Source organism: Lissotriton vulgaris, unplaced genomic scaffold, assembly GCF_964263255.1.
Source record: "Lissotriton vulgaris unplaced genomic scaffold, aLisVul1.2 SCAFFOLD_372, whole genome shotgun sequence".
Taxonomy (NCBI): Eukaryota; Metazoa; Chordata; class Amphibia; order Caudata; family Salamandridae; genus Lissotriton; species Lissotriton vulgaris.
The window spans coordinates 1,233,355-1,254,786 of record NW_028252847.1 but is presented as its reverse complement, the minus strand read 5'-3'; the positions used below and the strand labels follow the sequence as shown (position 1 = coordinate 1,254,786).

The 21,432-nt window shown below is 47.6% G+C and overlaps 2 protein-coding genes across 3 annotated transcripts in view; both read right to left on the bottom strand.

Annotated features, from left to right (window-relative positions):
- Positions 1 to 21,432, bottom strand: part of LOC147661246 (uncharacterized) — a 137,463-nt gene that overhangs the window by 48,437 nt on the left and 67,594 nt on the right. The gene's annotated exons all lie outside the window — the stretch shown is intronic.
- Positions 8,041 to 21,432, bottom strand: part of LOC147661247 (uncharacterized) — an 80,986-nt gene continuing 67,594 nt past the window's right edge. Inside the window, exons 2-3 of the mRNA XM_086951209.1 lie at positions 8,894 to 9,738; positions 8,041 to 8,859 (exon numbers count right to left, since the gene is read on the bottom strand). Of these exons, the coding sequence (XP_086807335.1) occupies positions 8,046 to 8,859; positions 8,894 to 8,973 (894 nt within the window). The 5' untranslated portion in view covers positions 8,974 to 9,738 and the 3' untranslated portion in view covers positions 8,041 to 8,045. The remainder of the gene's footprint in view (positions 8,860 to 8,893; positions 9,739 to 21,432) is intronic.

Genomic DNA, 21,432 nt, shown 5'->3' with positions numbered 1-21,432 from the left:
TTCATAGCATCATTTTATTTTTTATTTTTTTTTATTGCAGAATTAGAAACCACAGGATACAAATAGTCAACCAGTCCACTCGCGACATCCCCCCCGGTCAATAGTAAAACAGATATCGTACACAGCCATTCAGCCCGCATCCCGGAGGCCAGGCGGCATAATACTCCACTTAGTAGGAGAACCTCACGGTGCTCGTCCCATAGGGACCATGGTTGACATGTCGTTTTACGTATCTGCTTTTACCCCCCCACCCTCAACATTGCTTCCGCCAGCCATTCCAGTTGTGTAATCAGTGGTACTGTCCATGTCGGGACCTGCCCCGAGCACTGTAGGGCCTATCCTGCCTGGCCGCTCCCCCCAGCCATCTCTCGATCCGCATAGTACCCCACCGTCCTACCGATCTCAAGGCGCCCTAGCAGACGACCAGCTACTTGGCATCCGACCCACCCCAAACTCCCACTAAACTGCCCCCTCTATATCCCCCCCCCTGGCAACTGCTAAAGGTGTATGCCTCGTCCCGACGCGTTGGTTGGGTCCACCACAGTGTAAGTTACCATTCTGTTTGTGTTTGCCCCGCAGTGTCCGCTGGCCTAAGTCCCTCAGTCCTCATCCTCCACCAAAGAATCACGCAAAGCCTGCACCACCAACTCCCACGCACGCGCTGCATCCAAAGCCTTCTCATTTCCAATCTTAACAGCCTGCTTCATCCGGAGCACACTATCGCATTCAGACCACCGCAGCAATTCATTCTTCCATCTACGCAGTGACGGCCCACCCCTGGACTTCCAATGCCACGATATTTCTCTTTGCGCCAGTATCAGACCCAGATCAATAAATTTGCTCGTCACCTTGGTGTGTTTGGTATGCGGGAACCAGAGCAACAAGCATGCCGCCATGTCGAAATCTACCTCCCTGTCAGTTACATCGTTTAGGAGGTCCCCCACCTCCGCCCAGTAGGCCTCCAAGTGCGAGCACCTCCAGAACAAATGATCCATGTCCGCTCCTGGAGACGAACACCGCGGGCACCGGGCGTCCGGCACCTGGAAGTACCGCTGTATTTTTTCGGGGGTTAAGTAGGCCCTATGGAGCACATAGAAATGCACTTGCTGGAAGCGCGCATTTCTCGTGCCTTTCCACGTGGGCCGCAAGATGTGGCCCCACACCGTGTCTGGGATGGGCCGGCCCACACTCTCTTCCCATTTAGCCTTGAGCCCCCGGAGCGGTTCCAGTTCCTCGTTCAGCATCCTGTTATGGAGGCATGTTACAGCCTTGAACGTGCCCGCCGCCATTACCACATACTGGCACGCCATGGTCGTGGTCGGTTCCATGAGCCCCCCTTTCCAGTGCTTCTGGATAGCCGCCACCACCGCCGCGTGCAGGAGGAACCCCCCGTCAGGCAGCCCGAACTGTTCCCGAAGCACTTCGAACGGTACCAGAGCCCCATCGATGTACAGGTCACCCACTACCTGTAGGCCCGCCTCCTCCCAATCTAGCAATGGTGACCAATCTCCCCCGTGTGGCAGTGCCGTCAGCATACCGATCGGGACCTCCGGTGCATAAGGTCGCGTCGCCTTCGCTCTCCTAAGGCTCCTCTGCCAGCACAGCCGGAGTGTTCGTTCCTCCATAGTGAGGCCTCGTAACTCAAGTCTCTGCTGCATGATAATATAGGACAGCACATGGCGTTGTATCCCCCGGTCTCGGTCCTCCTCCGGGCCCCTAAACACCCTGGCCACGTTCTGCGTGAGGACCTGCAACTGCGCCGCCAAATAATATAGCTCAAAGTCGGGCACAGCCATACCACCTTCAATCTTGGGGCGAAGCAACGTACTCAGCGCCACTCTACGGCGGCCATGCCCCCATAGGAAACCAATAATCATTGTCCTCAGGTCTCTAAAGATCCCTTGAGGAATCCAGATAGGCAACGTCCGGAAGTAGTACAGGAAGCGGGGGAGCGCCACCATTTTCAAGAGAGCGATCCTACCCAGAACCGTCAGCGGGAGGGTCGACCAGAAGGACATGCTGCCCCTCAGTGCCCGGACGCACCGACCAATGTTGCCCTCCAATAGATCCGCAGTCGCATGATAGATGCGGACTCCCAGATAGGTGAAGCAGGACGGCTCCCAGACCACCCCCAGATCGTGACCAGGGTTGGGCGACCCCGCTCTCAGCGGAAGCACACAGGTCTTCGCCCAGTTGACCTTAAGGCCCGATAGCCGGCCAAACTCCGATAGTAGGTCCATCGCTCCTTCCAGGGCCCGCGCCGTGTCGTCGAGGTACAGGAGCAGGTCATCCGCATACAATGATATATAATGCTGCTGCCCGCCGCTGGCTATCCCCGCGTACCTGTCACCCTACCTCGCATGGACCGCCAAAGGCTCCCTCGCCAGAGCAAACAATAGGGGGGATAGGGAGCACCCCTGTCGCGTGCCCCTACCCACCGGGTATGCCGCAGACACCAGACCGCCCAAGCGCACCCTCGCCGTCGCCGAGGCATATAAAACCCTCGTCCACCGGCGGAACCCCTCTCCCATGCCAAACCTCTCTATCACTCCATCCAGGAAAGTCCATTCTAAGCTATCGAATGCCTTCTCGATGTCCACGGACAGGACCGCTGGAGCCCCGTCTCCACCCAAGATGGCGTCCATTATTCCCACCAGGCGGCGAATATTCAGCGCCGTGCTCCTCGTGGGTATAAAACCAGCCTGATCCCTGTGCACCAGGCCCGTCATGTGTGGGGCCAGTCTGGTGGCCAGGATTCGGCTCAGGATCTTGTAGTCTACCGTCAGCATGGATAGCGGGCGATAGGACCTCACATCCGTCGCGTCCCTGCCAGGCTTTAGGAGCGGTACAATCAAGGCCTCACGCATGGACCCAGGCAGTCCCCCTGCCTCATAAGCTTCCGCGTACACCACCAGAAGCCTGGGGGCCAGGCTGTCGACATACTGTTGATAAAATTCAATTGGCAACCCGTCCACCCCGGGCGTTTTATTACGAGCCATGTGTTTAATGGCCACCCGTATTTCAGTGAGCGTGATCGGGCCGCCCAGCTCCTTCGCGTCCTCTTCGTCTAGGACCGGAAGCTGCCTCTCCCCTAGATACTCTGCTATGTCCTGGACCTCCACTCCCAACTGACTCTGATATAAGTCCTGATAGTACACCCGAAAACACTCCAACACCGCTGCCTGGGAGTACACCATCTCCCCCCGTGCATTGCTAATGCTAAGGATCGGGCAGCCCCTAAGCTCCGGGTTAGCAAGTCTGGCCAAGAGGGTGCCCACCTTGTCGCGTTCTGCATGCGCTCTGATGACATACTGCCTGTAGTCGTAACACCTCAACCGTTCTGTCTCGGTGGCGACCGCTTCCTTCGCCTCCAATAACTGGGTCTGTAAGTCCGGCCTGGCCGGCCTGCGGCGCTCCAAACCCCTCAAAGTCTCTTCCGCTTTCATGAGTGCATTCAACACAGTCGTACGCGCATTCGAAAACCTACCCAGACACACCCCTCTCACCACCACTTTCATTGCATCCCATTCAGTGGACCTACTCGTAGCCGTGCCCTCATTCTCGCCAAAATAGCGGTCAATGCCTTGCTGGACCGCGTCGCTGAATACTGAGTCCTCCAGCGTCTCCGGCCGGAGCCGCCATGTTGGTATCGCTGAGCGCTCCCTCTGCCACTGAATGTGTACCAATAGGGGGTTATGATCCGAGATGGTCCTAGCCAGGTACTCCGTATGGGAAATCAATGGGGCTAGGGACCCACCGCAAAGCACCGAATCTTTCCTGACATGCAGATCGTGAAGAGCAGAGTAAAAGGAATAATCCCTGGTGTCCCTGTGCTGCTCCCGCCAAACATCCTGCAACCCCCATCTGTCCTGCCAATCCTTCCTGTGCATGGCCAACCTGCGCACCGGGGAGTCTACCAGGGGGGGATGGGACCTATCCAGGGCCACATCCGTGATCGAATTGAAGTCCCCCCCTAACACTATCGGGCCCGCTAGGAAAGAAGCCAAGGACCCAGAGAGGCCATCAAAGTACCGAGCCTGATCAGTGTTCGGCGCATACACACAGCAGAGAACCACGTCCCTTCCATACAACCTCCCCTCCACCGCCACGAACCGACCATCAGGGTCCACCACTTGATTCAGAACTTGAAATGGTATCCCCGCCCTCACCCAGATCAACACCCCCCTGGCATACGCTGAGTAAGTGGTGCCGAACACCTGGCCCCGCCATCTTTTTTGCAATGCATCGCACTCTTTTTTGGTCAGATGAGTTTCCTGCAGCATAGCAATCTGAACCCCCCTGCGCACCAGGTATGCGTGTACTTTGTGGCGTTTAACCATAGTTCGCAGCCCCCGGACATTCCACGTCAGGCATTTCAAGTTAGGTAATGTCCCCATACCAACATCGAACAGTCCGATCCAGATAACAAAGGTTCATAATCCCCCCAAAGCAGTTGCCCCCCCCCCGAACACACCCTGAACTGAAAAACACCCCAGACCCCACTCCCCAGGACAGAGCCCACGAACCCAAAGGCAGCCCCCATCCAAACCTTGAACCAACTTCCCACTCTCCTACCCTGTGGTCTCCACCACAGCAGGCCTTAAGGGCCCAAGAGGGGTGATTTACCGCCGACCCTAGCTAGCGGAGCCCGCGCCCCGCGCCTTCATCCCTTACTATGCGCTCAGCCCCCCTTCCCGGCTACCCACTCATCACCAACAGGATACCACCCTACCATTAAGTCTCGATCAAGTCCCAATACAGTCTCAGCCGCAAAATATTCCATCAGACGTCTGGGGGGTCACCACCGGCCCCTTCGAGCTTTCCGCTTCTGAGAGGTCTTCTCCCGTTCTGCTGCCTTCCCCGCCCGAGTCCGTTTCTGCTAGTTCGCTGTTCTGTTGCGACCCCGTGATGGCCGACGTCGCTGCGAGCGCATCCCTCTTCTCCCCCGCCATTTGAGCCTCCCGTTTCTCCCGCTGGCGCCTGTTGCGGGACCGGATGCGCTGCGATTGTCTGATCCGGGGTGGCTTAGGCTGATCTCGCCTGCTTTTATGTGATCTGTCCGTCCCCGCTCTATACGACTCCAGCCACTGCCAAACTTCGTCCGGAGTCTGGAAAAAGTGCGTAGTTCCATCCAGTATGATCCGCAGCTTGGCCGGGTAGAGCAAGGAATATTGGATGCCTTCCTCCCGGAGCTCTTTCTTCACTGCTAGGAACGATGCCCTGTTCTTCTGGACCGCCTGTGTGTAGTCCGGGAAAATCGTGACCTTACAGTTTTCCACCTCAAACGGGCCTGCCATTCTAGCCCTCTGGATGAGGAGGTCCCGGTCCTTATAGTGGAGGAGCCGCACCACCATCGGTCGGGGGGGGCGGCCAAGCCCTGGAGGGCGAGCAGGCACCCGGTGGGCTCGCTCCAGAGTGAAGAAAGGAGTAAGCCCCTCCGGCGCCACCACTGTGCGGAACCAGGTCTCCATGTAGGCCACCGCATCCTCCCCCTCAATTCGTTCCGGCAGGCCTACGACCCGCACGTTGTTCCGTCTATTGCGGGCCAATATGTCCGTGATCTTGTGTTCCGCGGTCACCACCGATGGCTTCAGGTCCAGTAACAGCTGATCATGTTCCTTGACCCTATCCGCCAGCTTCGCGTGGTCCGCTCGCAATAGCCCCAGTCCCGTGGCCACTTGGGCAATGTCTTGGTGCAGCGCCTCCTTGGTCGAGGTGATCGCATCGAGTATGGCGTCCAGACGTCGGTTCAGCCGCTGCTCCTGGTCCAACTCCGGCGAGGGAATCTCGCCCATTCGAATCGATGTCGCTGGGTCCCCCTCAGGGCGCTCCTCGGCCACCAGCCCTCCCGCCGCCGCCATTTCAGGGTACTGCGCCACAGGCCCAAGAGCCCGTCTAGCTTCTGCACTCGAAGTTCAGTGCCAACTCCCCGGCACCGAGCAGGGTCGAATGCCGCCTCCGATGCCCTCAGGATCAATGACCAGCTTGGCGAGCACTGTTCAGCCGACCCCCTCGGAAGCCCGAGGGGGGAAGGAAGGATGTAGAGATGGCGGCCAGCGAGAGTCCCCAAGGCCTGAGCGGGGTGAATCACTGTCCCCCGATCGCCAGATCCGACACCGCTGGCCCTAGTGTCTCGATCTATCGGGTGCAGGACCTCCTGCCAGCCGGCGACAACTCGGCCCAAAGCTGAAGTCCGGGGCCTCCCGACCTCCTCGCCGCCATTTTCTTCTCACTCTCGGCAACACCTCGGCCGTCACCCAGCTCAATCTCCTCGGGGCCAGCAATCCCCCAGCGAGTCTCCGTCTGTGCCCAGCTGTCCCCTCTCACTTCAGAGGGCAGGAGCGTCGACCTCGGGTCGCCCAGGGTGCAGAAAACAGGAGAATTAGCGGGATTCCGCGCGGAGCTGCGAGCTCACGCCGCCATCCCGATCGGCGTCCAAGCCACGCCCCCACAATTCATAGCATCATGACTGTTCTTGCTGTATCATAATTTAGTTCATGTTAACGTTAAAGTAAATTGAATTTGATCCTGGTACACGCCTCTGTAGTGTGGTTTTTAAAGGCTCTTGGGTGTCCATACAAGGGTGGTGTTTGGATGTTTGGTTATGTATCATTAATACAGATTTATAAAGTATTGGGTTTCAAATGGATTATGCCACTAATGGCCATACAAACCACTTCTTCCTAAATATAATTTTTTCAGGTTAGAACTTGTTGCTGTTAACGTGAAAGTAAAGTGAGTTTTACCCTGCAGCAAATCCCTGTAGTGTGTTATGTATAAGGATGGGTGTGCTGAAGAGCAGTCTCGTTGCTGTTCCTCACTGGCTGTGTGGTGGTGGTGATGATGGTCGGCAGCAGGAAGAACTTCCCGGACTCAGCACTTTGTTAAAATGACCTCGGTGGAAGGCAGTATTATCTTTTGTGTTCCTTTACTTCTGAATCCAGATTTATTTTCCAGTGCCATGGTACAAGAAATGTAAAGCAGAGAGTCGATAGTTCTGGACTCTAAGAGCTGGAATTTTTTACTGCTCAAGATTCAATCTTTACCTAGCCCTCAACCTTTCAGAAACCTAATCAGAACTAAACTTTTTAACAGCTCTCTCTGATCAATAATTTTGCCATCAGCCACGGATTCTGTCCTTTCACCAATTAGGAGTTGGTTGGGTGATTCTCTGTAAATAAGAAACATCTAAAATATATTCATATACAATTAATCTCACTGTGAATCATTTACATAGTCAGTGGTGAGCCAGCAAATTTCCCAAGGGTCCAGCTTGATATTGGACACCTCTGGGGATGTGCCACTATGGTGGGTGCTTTTACATATGCATGTGATGATCGAAATGAGCATAATTTTTCCCATGTCAGGGCTTCGGAGGTAAACGTTGTGCACTGCAAGCATTAACTCTCAGAGTTACAGGTCACATTTTCCTACTTTGACTTCTTGTGCCTTTGGACGTTGTTCTCTAGCTGCTGTCATTGAACCAGTTGTACAAAATGGCTGGACACCAAAACCAGCTAAAAATATTCTCCAGTCTGTGCTTGTTAAACTTATTCAAGTGTGTTGTGTTTATAGGTTTAATCACTAATCCCTGTAGTTAGCTGAAAATCCTTTCCACAACTACTTCCAAATCCACTGCAATGCTATGGTTTCTCCCCTGTATGTTTTTGCTGATGTCTTCGTAGAATTGATAATCGACTAAAGTTCTTTGCACATTCAGTGCACCAGAATGGCTTTTCCCTTAAATGTGTTTGCTGATGATTTCTTAATGTTGAGGGGTCACTAAAACTACTTCCACATTTTCTGCAGTGGTAGGGTTTTTCACCTGTGTGTGTTAGTTGATGGCTTTGTAGGTCTGATAATTGACTAAAGCACTTCAAAAAATTAACTGCACTTGAATGGCTTTTCTCCAGTGTGTATTCGCTGATGATTCCTTAATTTTGAAGATTCTTTAAAACTACTTCCACATTCGCTGCAATGGAATGGTTTCTCCCCTGTGTGCGATCACTGGTGTATTTTTGGATGTGATAAAAGACTGAAGTTCTTCACACATTCACTGGTTTCTCCACTGTGTGTGTTCGCTGATGTCTTCGTAGATGTGATAACTGACTGAAGCTCTTCACACATTCAGTGCAATGGTAAGGTTTTTCCCCAGTATGTGTTCGCTGATGTCTTTGTAGGTGTGATAAATCACTGAAGCTCTTGACACATTCATTGCAATGGTATGGTTTTTCCCCAGTATGTGTTCGCTGATGTAGTTGGAGGTATGATAACCGACAGAAGCTCTTCACACATTCAGTGCAATGGTATGGTTTTTCCCCTGTGTGTGTACGCTGATGTTTTTGGAGACACGATAACTGACTGAATCTCATTACACATTCACTGCATTGGAATGGCTTTACTCCTGTGTGTGTTCGGTGATGAGCCCGGAGAGATGAGGAATCACTAAAACTACTTCCACATTCATTGCAATGGTATGGTTTTTCCCCAGTGTGTGTTCGCACATGTTTTTGTAGATTTGATAAGAGACTGAATTTCTTCAAACATTCACTGCAATTGTATGGTTTTTCCCCAGTGTGTGTTCGCAAATGTGTTTGTAGATTTGATAACTGACTGAATGACTTCCCACATTCATTGCACTGGTATGGTTTTTCCCCTGTGTGTGTTCGCTGATGAACTTGGAGTTGTGATAAATGACTGAAGCTCTTTACACATTCAGTGCAATGGTATGGTTTTTTCCCCATGTGTGCCCGCTGATGATCTTTTAGGAGTGCTAATTGACTAAAGTTCTTCACACATTCATTGCAATTGCATGTTGCTTCTCCTGTGTGTGTTTGTTGATGGCTCTTTAGTAGTGATCACAAACTAAAGCTCTTGCTGCTTGTGTATGATTTTTTCTTTCTTGGTTAGTGTCTCTGGGTCGGGTTTATATTTGTCTGCATTCCATGACTTTGCTTCCTGAAGAGCTAACATGGTTGATAAATCACTTGTGTTATTCTCACATTCCCTGTATGTGTGTGGTAGTTTGGATGCTTGATTTCAGATTTTACAATGAAATACAAGACTCACCAACTACACATATTATACTTGTGGCAAGTAAAGCTTCTTTGTATGTGGTTATGTCTTTAGATTGTGGAATGGTTTTGCATATTTACAAGTGAATATTCGTCTTCCTTCAGGTCGATGCAAATTGTGACAGTCTTGTACATTAGAGACCCTCTTTTTCCTTTACCCTTCAGTTGTCTGGCTCCACTCCATTGTGTCCTTTCTATTGCTCCTGTGGTTTAGCCAGAAATAGTTTACAATATACCTAGCACACTGAATGGTGGTCTGCCATCATTACAGGAAACAGAGCAATGCTGTATCCACCTCACACCGATTGAATGATCAAAGCTTGGAGACTTGTTTATACAGGCAGTGGTTAGTTATTGTTGTTGCGTTAATTTTCTAGAGGTAATTTCTTCGTCTTGTGGCCTTGAGACCCTCCGGGTAAGTAGAGCGCTCTATAAATGTCTATGATTGATTGATTGATTGAGGTGCACAGCTCAGACTCTTACATCCACTGAATTGCTCTGGACTGCTTCTTCCAGGATCTATCAGTTTATGTTCAGGTTCCTCAGTCTCTGACAGTGCAGCTCTTTATCTGCATATTGGAGCTAATTTTTTCTGATGACTTTTTGCACATTTACGATATTAAAGTCATTATTCACAATCATTTGTGCATTCAAGGCTGATTTCCTGTTGGATGTAAAGAGATTTAAAATCACTACATGGAAATGTAAGAGAATGTAAATACACAATATTTAACTATTTGTAAAAGCCATCACTTCTTTACCATGTTTTAAAGTACCCAAGAGATATTTCACCATACACATATATTTAACTGAATGTTCTATTGAACATGCCACATCTTACTTCAGAAAAGGAGGTGACAACTTAGTAAAGAAAGGGCATTCAAGGAACACACATTCGCTAGAGGTATATCTTTAGGAAGACGCACAGTCAAGATTTCATTTAAAAAAGAAGACATTGTGGAAAAAGAGATGATCAGGATATGCTGCTGTCACTTGGGTTTTACAAAGTGTATAAAAACTGTAACTCTTCAGGCAGTATATGACAAAGGAAACTCTTCAAGATGTATGTAATAAAGGTAACACTTCAGGAAGGATATAACAAATGCAGCTCCATTCACACTCTTCTTGACAATACTTTCCTGTTCACACTGGATCAGCAGTCATTCCAACTCCCATCTTTACTTTTCTGTTTGCTAAGTTATCTTTGCCACATTCCTAGGGATGGTTCAAGAATTTGTTGGAACATTGCAGCTTTTATAATAGAGATTTTATCACAGCCAGTGATATACCTTTGACATCCCTGCTGCCAAGAAGTGTGTGCTTTTTGTCTTTTTCTACCTTACCATGGTATCGGACTTAATGTCTTACGTTTGCTTTAACTCGTCTAAGAAGCTGTCAGACGGAAGTGCACTGCTCCAGGAAGAAATACGACTATTTTGTCATCACTGAATATTTCGTGAAGGCTCCCAACACGTGACAACCAGTCTGTAGGGAATCCCTGGGCATAACTTTCACACAGAGGAATTATTCCTCTACTACACCTAACGCCACATTACCCACCCCATATTGCTCAATAATAATATGGGGAAAGAGGGAAAAGGAGCAAATTCCACACTAAAATAGAACGTTCACAATCTTTTTAATCAACGAAAAAAGTTTTTGTACAAGAAATTAATACATACATAAATTGGTTAAAATATCAAAGCAAGAAAAAGTTTCAATTCATATACTTAAAATCAACAGTTTAGAAACAATTTAATATAAACAGTATACAAGCACAGATTCGTTTATCACAATTCATATATTACAATAAACAATTAAAAAAACATATTAAAAACAGATATATCGAACAACAGTACCAGAAAATAATGCAAGAAAAACCCCCTACACTGTGGCCTCCGGATTTCTGTGCCACTCCAATGTCTAGATCCAATGGTCTTTTGTATATTAGTACATAGTATAGTCAGTAGTACTCTTAATGAATCAGTATCTACCGCTACCTAGACCCTACTTGGATTCTGCATAACAAAAGAACAAAGTGCGTCGACGCGTTTCGGTGCTGTAGACACTTGATGTAGTAGCACCTTCCTCAGGACATGCCGTTTCTTTGGGGTCACCGGCTTCAGGGATTGTTATTAACCACCCTCCCTGCATGTGCATATAAAGAGAAGCAAAATATCACTAGTCTGATTTTTGACATAGTTCTAGATCTTACATTGTACATTCAAGCTTGTTTTCACCAAAGAGCTCATTATCTAGTTACTCGTGATATTACACTATGGTACTATGTAGTTGTTCTGGGATCAGCTATTTCATTATACATTCGGCTTATTCATGTCATCATTCTCTTGATATAGTTTCTATGGTTCATTCCCATTCCCGTAACCTAGCATATATTACAGTTCATGCAATTTCTATGGGATCCCTCCGTGTCTCTCTTAGTGTGGAACTACATTGGATATGGATGGCTTTCAACATGGGACAGTTAATACTATTCCCCTTAAAACCCAGATGGGTCCCCATTAGTGGTTGCTTACCCCGTGGTACTTGATTAAACCTCTGGGGAGTTCTCTTCAGAAGTACAATAATTCGTGCCTTCTGTAGTTAAACCGGATCTGTTTCCTCCTAATTATGAAATACACAAAGCTGTCATAGATCTCATCACCCATGGTGAGAACTGGATGTTGCTGGAAAAAAAGGGGTCTATGTTACCTTCTTATTGCTGTGAGGAGCTCTCCCTTGTTTACACTATTTCGATATTCCGTTCTGACCGTATATGTCACTGTTGGGAAATGAAGGATGTTTAGCTATTTTATTGTACTCACTTCTGGGTCTATTCTGGTTTATCTAGTCTTGACATGCAAGTTGTCTTACCTTAAAACTTGTTAAAAATTATTCATAGACGGGCATCTATCCACGCTGTTTCTTTGGGCAGCTTGATTTATTCTGTTGGGATAGACATGATGCGGGATTTACTCTACTTTCATTCAAAGGGTAATTCATTATGACTTTCTAAATCCTTATTATCTTCTTTGTCTGCCCCGGTTTTTCTAAAGGTTTTTTGATCATATATCTCATAGATCCTTTTGGTGCTTATAGTTTTAATCTTAACAGAATTATTCTTAACGGAGAATATTTTGTAATACTAACCGGCTACTTTTTTATCCCCATAGGTTCATCTCACCATGGGTGATGAGATCTATGACAGCTTTGTGTATTTCATAATTAGGAGGAAACAGATCCAGTTTAACTACAGAAGGCACGAATTATTGTACTTCTGAAGAGAACTCCCCAGAGGTTTAATCAAGTACCACGGGGTAAGCAACCACTAATGGGGACCCGTCTGGGTTTTAAGGGGAATAGTATTAACTGTCCCATGTTGAAAGCCTTCCATATCCAATGTAGTTCCACACTAAGAGAGACACGGAGGGATCCCATAGAAATTGCATGAACTGTAATATATGCTAGGTTACGGGAATGGGAATGACCCATAGAAACTATATCAAGAGAATGATGACATTAATAAGCCGAATGTATAATGAAATAGCTGATCCCAGAACAACTACATAGTACCATAGTGTAATATCACGAGTAACTAGATAATGAGCTCTTTGGTGAAAACAAGCTTGAATGTACAATGTAAGATCTAGAACTATGTCAAAAATCAGACTAGTGATATTTTGCTTCTCTTTATATGCACATGCAGGGAGGGTGGTTAATAACAATCCCTGAAGCCGGTGACCCCAAAGAAACGTCATGTCCTGAGGAAGGTGCTACTACATCAAGTGTCTACAGCACCGAAACGCGTCGACGCACTTTGTTCTTTTGTTATGCAGAATCCAAGTAGGGTCTAGGTAGCGGTAGATACTGATTCATTAAGAGTACTACTGACTATACTATGTACTAATATACAAAAGACCATTGGATCTAGACATTGGAGTGGCACAGAAATCCGGAGGCCACAGTGTAGGGGGTTTTTCTTGCATTATTTTCTGGTACTGTTGTTCGATATATCTGTTTTTAATATGTTTTTTTAATTGTTTATTGTAATATATGAATTGTGATAAACGAATCTGTGCTTGTATACTGTTTATATTAAATTGTTTCTAAACTGTTGATTTTAAGTATATGAATTGTAACTTTTTCTTGCTTTGATATTTTAACCAATTTATGTATGTATTAATTTCTTGTACAAAAACTTTTTTCGTTGATTAAAAAGATTGTGAACGTTCTATTTTAGTGTGGAATTTGCTCCTTTTCCCTCTTTCCCCATATTATTATTGAGCAATATGGGGTGGGTCATGTGGCGTTAGGTGTAGTAGAGGAATAATTCCTCTGTGTGAAAGTTATACCCAGGGATTCCCTACAGACTGGTTGTCTTAGTACCCTGATCCCTGGTGATAGTGGGGTACTCTCTCTTCTTGATAATCCCAACACGTGACTCCAACCGGCTGGTGGATGTCCATCGAGTCGATAGATGAGACTTGTTAGAAATGGGATTTCTGGCTCGCTAGGGCTTGAGCCTTATCCAGGCAGAAACCACCACACTAGTCAGGGAAAGGGAGTTAGTCGCCAAAGATAACCCCAGCTCACCCCCTTGCTAGCTTGGCACGAACAAGCAGGCTTATCTCGGAGGTCATGTGTAAAGCATTTGCGCAACCCACACAGCAACAACATACTAGGCACACCACAAAAGGAACTCCACGCAAGGTGATATCAAAAATAGCCTTTGTATTATCATAAAACACATTAGAATAGTAATCACACAATATACACTGTGCCAACTGGCACTGGGCAATATTTACAGGGGATTATATACACATGACAAAGCCTCTTGGACCACTGTCAGAACCATCACTTAGTATAGATAGTAAATGGAGAACACATAATAAGCATAGAACACAACCAGCAATTACTGGCAAACACTGGACTCAGCATCATCCTGCAACATAAATCATATTATCCAAAGTATCACATTAGGCGTGAAATATATCCTGCGCCAACCTCATAAGCCTAAACATATTAGACCTTAACCTCCTAAGCATAACTCACATTAGGAAATATTCTCACTAGCATAAACCACAGTAGAGGATAACGCAAACATAAATGCAGTCTGCAAAACCTCATAATCATAAACTACATTTAGAGGCATAAAACAGGGTGCAAAAATCATACTACATAAATCACATTTCCTAGCACCACATCCATCACATTAGGGCCAGGCGCCCTACAAACCTGACAGTCCCCCTGGCCAACCAGCCTTCTCAAAGGGGCTCAAAATGCCCTATGTCCAAAGTAAATTGAGCCAGCAAGGGATTTTGTTTCGGTTATGAGAAGTCAGCTGGTGCGGGATTTAACTTAATTATAAACTTGCACTACTAGCGAATGATGGTTGAGAAAATGAATTAGTGCTGTGAGAAAATAATGTTACCACACTAACATTATAAGAGATAAAGCATTGGTATTAAATGTAATAATGCAACAGTGTCTAATTCTGCATTTGATTTGTTCATCATGATTGATTTTCTTCTAATTGTTAAGTTGACGTCAATGTTGTTACTTGCTAGCAGTTTAGACCTTTTTTTGATATACCAGTGGAACATGTAATATACTCCCAGTATATCTTAATTTGCATTCCCTGTATCCTATTTGATCAAATGATCAACTCTTTGCCTTTAAATAAAACAACAAACTTTTTTTGACTCTAATACACCTGGTTGTTGCATTATTACATATAATACCAATGTTTTATCTCTTATAATGTTAGTGTGGTAACATTATTTGCTCACAGCACTAATTCATTTTCTCAACCATCATTCGCTAGTAGTGCAAGTTTATAATTAAGTTAAATCCCGCACCAGCCGACTTCTCATAACCGAAACAAAATCCCTTGCTGGCCCAATTTACTATTTATTTCTCTGCCCAAGCCCGCAAGGGTATATTGGGTTGCTCACCTTTTGATAAACCTATGTCCAAAGTGTCAGGGCGGCTGCCAATACAGCAGAATCCATATTCGCAATTGCGCAGGCCTAAACGTTGCAGCTGGCACTAAGTGCTGCACAGCTTTGAAAGTATAGGGCTTAAAGGCGGGCACTCAGCGGCACAGCTCCTCAGCTGCAGCGGCCCACAACAGTGATATCAATGATTTTTGTAGTACGGAAAATGCAGGCACTCAGCGGCGCTCCACAATAGCTGTAGTGATGATTCTCATAAGACAGCAAATGCGGGCACTCAGCGGCACAGCTCCTCAGCTGCAACGGTCCACAACAGCGATATAGATGATTCTCATAGGACGGCAAATGCGGGCACTTAGTGGCCACAGCTCCTCAGCTGCAGTGGCCCACAATAGCAATAGCAATGATTCTCGTAGGACGGCAAATGCGTGCACTCAGCCGCCACAGCTCCCCAGCTGCAGCGGCCCACAATAGCGATAACGATGACTTTGGTAACACAGGCAAATGCGGGCTCTCAGCAGCAACAGCTCCCCAGCTGCAGCGGCCCACAATACCGATAACGATGATTTTGGTTACACATGCAAATGCGGGCACTCAGCGGCAACAGCTCCTCAGCTGCAGCGGCCCACAATAGCGAGAATGATGACTTTCAGCCCGCGTTCCCCGCAGTAGAACCAGAGGCTCTAGAATTCTCAACAGAGGCCTCACCTGCGAGGAGAATTCCCCTCAAATAGGAATCCGGACGGCTGATGGGTTAAGTCTAATATCCCTGAGACTTCAGCAGGAGGCAAGCTCAAATCAGGCCCTTGGGTAGTTTCTACAGCAAGATGGATGAAAGTTTCAAAGTCCTTTCCTTCTAGTTACACCGACTGAGGTACGTCTTGGCATCCAGAAGTAACACGTTCTTCCTCCAGGAAAGAATTAAAATATAGCACTCCCAGGGCGCAGGGAGCCAAAGCTCCAAAAGCAAACGTCCTCAGCAATGCAGGGGCCAAAGAGGCAAGTCCTCATGGCAGTTTCTCCTAGGCCCCAGCAGCAGCATGCCCCAGCAGGATCAGGAACAGCATATCATCCTAGAAGAGCACCATAGAACTGAACAATTTCATGGGGTCACAGCCCCTTTACTTATACCACCAAAAGACTTTGTTCACAAAAGTCACTGAACCCAGCCGGAACCAGTTCGGTGTGGTCCTGGAGCACTTTGTTTACAAGGCTGCATCCTGCCTTTGAGGAAGAGAGGGTCTGCCATCAGCCGCACAGTGTGAGTTGGAGCCATCATTCACCTTGCCAGGCACAGCCCTGCTCAGATCAAAGGGTCACCCTTGCCCATACTCCAACTGCAGATCTCTCTATTCAACCTACGTCTGGCTCAGCCTGCCCTGTCCCTCCAAAACCAGACATGCAATTCACATCAGGCAGGAGGACACATAGCACACAGAAATGCCAACTTCTAAAAGTGGCATTTCTCACATAGTCATAATGTTTGATGTTTGATGTTTAGGGGTTTTGATATAGCGCACGTATAATAAATCTGCGCACACCATTGCACAGCATTTATTCTCACAATTTCATACATACCAGACTTGACCATACTGCTCCTCTCATAACAGGATTTACCACTGACACACAATGCGCAGGGAATCCCCCATGCATTCCTATGGGAGGGCAGGCCACTCTCACTCCCACTAAATGTAACAGAGAGAGCACACACTTTACACTGGACCACAGGGCTAAAGTGCCCAGCGGCCTAAAACCACTAACACTACACAGAAAACAGGGCTTGGAGAAATGCTAAAAGTTTAGGGGTGAACCTGCAAAAAGGGCCAAGTCCAACACAACACCCTTCCAGCCAAAACGCAGGGTAGACCAATCACTACCTTGATGGGCTTCCCTGCTTCGGGCGATAGAACACAGACTCTGGCCCACACTGCAGGGACACCCTCCGGTTCTACGCCACTCTGAACCCACGTGGTTCCCTCTGAAAAAAACTCTCAGGCCCAACTAGGGTACTCCACTGGTACTTCCTAGTTTTCCACGACCAGGACCAGGCCCAGGCCCTAGGCTATCCAGATGTCATTGGTCCTTGCCAAATCACAGAGTTGGAGGTTGTTACCCCTGGCAAATAATAGCCATTCTCCTCTCTCCCTCTCACTGTAGTTCCAAACTACCACCGATCCTTTAACCTAGGGTCCGCACCCTCAGGCTGACCAGAGGTCACGGGCGAAGCATCTATTCACCCTACCTCTACTTCTGGGGTTCTGCACTCTCCCAGGAGAAGTACCCACCAGATCACAGCTCTCCCACCAGTTTAGGACCTCTCTCCATCAACTAGTCTACCACCTGGGATCCTCATTTACCAGCTGCACCGGGGTCAGAGGCGAGAACTCCATCCCTCTGCACCCCCTTCCAGAGCCCTATACCCTCCCTTCTGAAGATCAAGGCCCCTTCACTTAAGATGGGCCCCACCTGTTCTAAGGTAGTACTACCACACAGTGTCAGGAACCCTAAAGATCCCGGCTAGGCCTGCACCACCCATCTGGAGTGGTACCCCTAGAAGGCAAACCGGTCAGGACAGTGATTACAGTTGCCCTGCCGTCTAGGTCGGAAAACACCTGCTCCTGGCTCCCCAACCCAGGGACGGTACCCTTTGGTCAGATGCCCGGCGAACCAGGACTTCGCGGGGAGCACGCTTACCCCTCTCCCCAAGGGTGACACCTCCTAATGTGTCGTGTGACAGTCTGCCTGGTGCAGAGCTTGTGACCTCCTGTCCCTCCGACAGTGCATGAAGATGACCCTGGACAGAGGTGGCGTCACCATGGCCAATCCTTGGTGACTCAGCTCTTCTGGCTGGCCCCTGACCCAATGGTTCTTCCACTGAGGACTCTTTCCCCCTGTCACCCCTCAATCTGGACTTCCGCGCATTCCACTTAGGAGGGGTACTGCCAGACACCAGAACTGATGGAGGTCTGATTACAGACACTACCAGCTTACCTAAAATGGGGAGATCCCCCTCGAAGAACGGTCAGACAGGACAGACTAGGCTCCCTACCTGGTGTTCCCTCTAAGAACCATCCTGCACAGGAGACTGAGGTTGAGGCTCGGAAAACGGCCCAGTCTCACACCTTCCCCTGTGGGACAGGATGTGAGGCCTTGCAACCTCCTTACTTTCAAGGTCACCTAGCTGGGCTACTCTGAACCCCTTCCACCACTCTGGGTTTGAAGACACTTGCACCATTCTTCTAGTACCCCTCCCCAATGTAAGCTCCCTACAACCACAGAACTTACACACTCTAACAGGTGTTGGCGCGACTCCGGAAAACAATTACGGGGCCTGTTCGGTCTGAGAAAACATTTTGAACAGCCCTTTAACACCATTTACCGTGCTAACCAATCACTCAAATGTCCAGTGCATCACAACATTCATCCACACTCCCCTCCCAAGACTGGTGAGACTGCATCTTACTGCCCCTGAATCTCAACCTGTCCCCCTCTTAACCGAGAGTGAGGTACCATACGCTGAGAACTAGGAATGGGACTTCCTGCTGTGGAAACTTGGCAGAGACTACAGTTAGCATGAGCTGAAGCAATTTTGTTTTTAGCATCCGTTTTAGTTAAGCCATGTGTTTGCCATGTGCTATCCCATCTTTGCTGTTGCCTGCTTCTCTAGTTCGCCATCTATAATTAGCTCCTGCAGCAATGAGCCTGAGTACTGCACATGCTCAGAGAGGCCTTAGCTGTCATGTACTTAACTGTCAGGCTATTTTAACTGATGTCAGCAGCATTGTAGCTGCTCCCATTCTGTTGACTAAGCAATTGTGATGTATCTTTGTATGTAACTGACTATTTGTGTGTACACTTGTACCACCTCTGCAGTAAAAGGTGTATATAAGGCCCATGGTTTCTGTACTCCATGTGCTACCTCATACATTGCCTGAGGGTTCTGTATCGACGTAGTTCTACTCATGAGTCTTAATAAAATATTTTCTTGATATTTCAGCTTCCATGCCAATCTCTACTTTGTCAGTCTTTGTCAGGCAAAAGGGCGAAACCCTGCACCATGTGGGCTCCTGAAAAGGTTCACCCCCACAAATTGACGCCCGTTACGTGGGGCTCATCGGCGACTCGGATGCCCGACGGAGTGGTCTTGATAGAGGTTTAGAATCTCACTAAGGATGTACACTGCATGAGGATGCCCTTGTCTTTGCAGGCCGAAGTGCTTTTACGATTTTCCTGATGGTGCCGGTTTTCGACTGAGATCTCTTTTGGCGTTCGTCTTACAGTGACCATTTGGATGATTCAGAGCTTGGCAATTGGAGGCTGGAGACCTTTGCTTGGTAAGATCGCTAAATGTGACGCTTTCTTTTTGGATTTGCTTGGCCAAGATTCTGGTTTGGTTATATATAAATTGCAATTGATATAGGAAAGTAATGTTGCGATTTTTCTCTAATTTTTTGAATTCTTGAACGGTACAATATTCGTGTTAAGTACCACTTTGTTATAATATTATATATACTGTAATATTATTGTCATGCCAGTTTCAAGCACGCTTCGAAGGATATGTTGCTTTCTTGGAAGTACCAATGTGGATTTTGAACAAAATCAGCCGGCTCCCCCCGAGGGGACACCAAATAGGGATATGTACATTAAAAATGGTATTTCTTCCACAATGTATAGTTCACTATGGAATAAATATAGTAAGAAGAATCCTGATTTATGATGGCCAATACGTGGGTCATTCGATATTAGAAAAATTCAGTTTGTGGAACAGTGTGTGTTTAAGCGCAAATGTAGACCAGATATGTTTGACATTATGTGCGAATGTGGATGAAAGAAGCTCGTGAGAGAGTGAGGAATGAGCAAGTTTTAGCACACAAATAACAACGCAAAAACATCCATCTGAAAGCGCAGGAAATGAAAGATAGAGAAATGAGGGAAATAAAAGAAAAAGAGGATAGGGAGCGCAGTTTACAGGTAAAGGCCAATACCCTGTCGGGTGTCCTCTCTATCCTCTACTTAATAAACCACAGGATGATTCAATTGTGTTAGATGAATCTCCGCCACTATATACTTTTCGCTCTGCCCCAAAGATGATTCTGATGATGATAAATCTTCCCCAGATCACACAGAGACGGATTTAGACCCTAAATGACTGACTCGCTCTTTTTTGACCGCTGACCGTGCAGCCACTCTCAGATCTGCTGCTCGTAAGGCAGGTCGTGGTGATGCCTCTGCTCCGGGCATTTTAGTAGATGTTCAGCAATGCCACACTCAGAGTAGTTATATTTTACAGAGTCGTTTACCGGAGAAGTAATTGCACATTTTAGGAAACATTCCACAGACTTAGAGCCTTTTCATATAAAGCGTGATCATAAACAATTGAGTGACTGTCTTTTTCTCCCTTCCCAGGTGACCGATTTAATTATACGTGTGGGTAAACTATGAACTGATGCGTTCAGTTTGTGAGAGGAGAAAAATGTAAATGTAGTATACTTGTAAAGCGCACAGCTGCCCCAGGCTCTCCCTGCGAGATGCCCCTCCTGGGCACCCACAAGGTGAAGCCAGGCATCCCAGTATTGTTGGGTCCATTGTGGAGATTAAGCAAGCTATTGCCAAGAGTTGCAGCATGGGACCCATGAGTAGTGTAGGTGCTGAGGCGGGAATTATCGAGTCCGCGGACATTGAGCCCAAGACCCTGCCGCGTCAGGACTTGAACCCTGGTCTGGGCCAGATCTCTGCTTCAGAGTCTGCCGCTCTAACCAGTGAGCCACACTTCTCCACAGGCAGCTGCTGCAGCTGAACAAACAGCTCAGACCCCCATGCCGCAGGAGGAAGTTCCAGGGACAGATAAGGATACTGTATTTCATGGGAAACCAATGTTTGATGCTGCGCTTTTATATGCCCCTCCTAGGGGTGCAGGTAAAAGTGATAATAAATATTCAGCAGATGCGAATGGATATTTTGTTTATAATTGGGTTTATACTCCTTAGAGTAGAGCGGATGTCATGGCGCTTAAAGCTGCCTTGTGCAAAAACAACAGTTGATAGACAGAATGTCATAAATTCACCCCCGTACAGAGATCTGGGCCTAAATCCATCTTTTTTTGCTCACCATGCCATTCCAGTTTGAACCCAGCCATATGCAAATCAGTCTTGACCCTGTGCCTCTTGGGAACAGTCCATCCCGAACTGCCAAACCAGGTCCTCCCTGGACTGGAAACAAGCATCCTAGGACCGGTTTCTTGGTTTCACCCCTCTTCAGCCAGGATAGCTTGATTCCAGTGGCATAGAGAGCACGGGACCCACATCTGGACATATCCGTACCACTCGGTGTAACAAATGCAAAAACAACAGTTGATGGACAAAATGCAGAACAATGTCATACATTCACCCCAGTACAGAGATCTG